This window comes from Oratosquilla oratoria, chromosome 41, assembly GCF_046742065.1.
Source record: "Oratosquilla oratoria isolate Oo_2021 chromosome 41, ASM4674206v1, whole genome shotgun sequence".
In the NCBI taxonomy this organism is placed as follows: domain Eukaryota; kingdom Metazoa; phylum Arthropoda; class Malacostraca; order Stomatopoda; family Squillidae; genus Oratosquilla; species Oratosquilla oratoria.
Window position 1 is genome coordinate 15,145,044 of NC_134817.1, and position 2,252 is coordinate 15,147,295.

General features: G+C 37.8%; 1 protein-coding gene across 1 annotated transcript in view; it reads left to right on the forward strand.

Moving 5' to 3' along the window:
- The window catches only part of LOC143021278 (organic cation transporter protein-like), a 17,439-nt gene extending 15,388 nt beyond the window's left edge, over nucleotides 1-2,051 (forward strand). Inside the window, exons 7-9 of the mRNA XM_076178685.1 lie at nucleotides 368-525; nucleotides 1,019-1,203; nucleotides 1,522-2,051. Coding sequence (XP_076034800.1) covers nucleotides 368-525; nucleotides 1,019-1,203; nucleotides 1,522-1,710 — 532 coding nt within the window. The 3' untranslated portion in view covers nucleotides 1,711-2,051. The remainder of the gene's footprint in view (nucleotides 1-367; nucleotides 526-1,018; nucleotides 1,204-1,521) is intronic.
- Nucleotides 2,052-2,252: the final 201 nt, after the last annotated feature.

The window sequence follows — 2,252 nt, forward strand, 5'->3', positions numbered from 1 at the left end:
CACACACACACACACACACACACACACACACACACACACACACACACACACACACACACACACACACACACACACACACACACACACACACACACACACACACACATATATATATATATATACATATATACATATATATACATATACACATATATACATACATATATACATATATGCATATATACATATATGCATATATGCATATATACATACATACATATATGCATATATGCATATATACTTATATACATATATACATATATACATATATACATACATATATACACACATACATATACATATATGTATATGTACATGTGTATCAGGTTGAAGTAAGTGCATACATTTTATTCATTCTATTCAACAGCTCAAGTGAGTACTGGTACATGTTCTTCGGAGGACTGGTGGAGATCCCGTCGGCAATTTTGCTCTGGCTCTTCATCCACTACGTGGGCCGAAGACTAACCCTGATCGGTTGTTTCGTCATGTTTGGAGCGAGTGTTCTTTGTTCATTGGTAGTTGGAGGTAAGACAGATTCCTTCAGATTACCTGGGCTAAATTTCATAATAAACCGAGTTTGTTTGTATTACCACCAACTTTCAGGTTAAATACTGTTTGACGGTCCATCATTTGTCAAATTACTCTATGACTAACATGAGTCTGTGCTACTATTTTACTACCTGGATCTCATGCTTCTTATAATATGGGGAAGTATACTCGTATGTCTTTCATTGTATATTTTAACACTCGTATTTCTTTTAATTCCCTCGCTATCAATGGAATACCACGGAGTCTGGTGGCAGCAAGAATTAAAGAACAAATGCCATTCGGTACGGATGAAATTAATCTGTAACTATAGTGACTATAGTACCTGGAAGATCGGCGACAGGCTCACGTGTCTTAGTCGGAATCATGGGTCCATTCTGAGGAATGAGAAGCAGCCCCTGGGTCAGAACACTTCTCTGCGTTCATTTGATTGAATATGCGTAATTCTAAGGTCCTCTTCTTGTTGTTTCAGATTCTCTAATTTGGAAGATGATGCTATCGCTTTCGGGCAAGTTTGCGATAAGCTCTGCTTTCACCTTGATTTACCTATTTGTTATCGAGATCAACACAACCAAGAGCCGAACTCTAGCTCTGGGACTCTCCAGCGTTGTTGGCCGCTTCGGCAGCATAAGTTCACCCTACGTCAATGACCTCATTGTGAGTCAAAGAAAATATATTCCCTCTTTTTCCTTGGAGTTTCTTCATATTTTCAGTTATTTATTCATGCAGGATCTAGTAATAAATGAGAGAGAAAAAAAAAACACGCTTTACATATGGTTCTCTCTATTGGAAGTCTTCAAAATTCGAAAATCGCCTTTTATAAATGTACTAGAATATTGAAAAGTTCTTTAGGGATTCGAATAATTGAAGATTTTTAAATTAGAGGGATTTACAATGGAGAGAACTGTCTATATAGCGCGTCCATTCTTTCTAATGATTAAACTTAATTAATTTTACACTATCGTTTGGACACAGGGTAAGACCAATCCGAGGGCTCCAGCCATAGCGTTTGGAGTATTTTCTTGTATAGCAGCCATCTCTGTCTGCATCTTGCCAGAAACTCGGAAAGCCATTCTTCCGGAGTCACGCACCGATGTCGAGAAAATTGGCTCTGGTGCGAAAGGAAAAGGATCTAACCCCACAGAGGAAACTAATGGGTTATAGCCCAGCCTGGCCAGGGCTGTCGGTAGCCAACATGATATAACCCGCAGCGGGTCCGGGAATCGAACTCACGACCATCTGGACATGAATTGAACACGGTATCTACAAGGCTACTTCGCGGCACAATAAAAAGAATTAGATATTCACTAGTTCTACTACCACTACTGATGCTGCTCATAAGAGAACATTTTATGTAACCATTTATGAAACGACTTGTGATTAATATAGATTTGTCCCGCGTACTTTTCGCCAAAATTCATGGTTTCATTTTGTTATATTCATTTCCAGGTCATGCAAAATATATAGCACTTTGCATGTTAGGAAATATCTCTAGTTTGATAAAAAGTGCAATACTCATCAATAATTATTTTCATTTTCCAAAGAATTATTGTACACATTTTATTTGTGTAGTCACTGTTCTGAATCAGAAAGGGATTTGAAAGACAAGAAATATTAAAGACATTGTAGCTAAGGACCCATATGACACTGGTTGTCTTGAAGGACCAATGGTTAAACGCCGAAAAAAAAAGTGTATGAGGGGATTC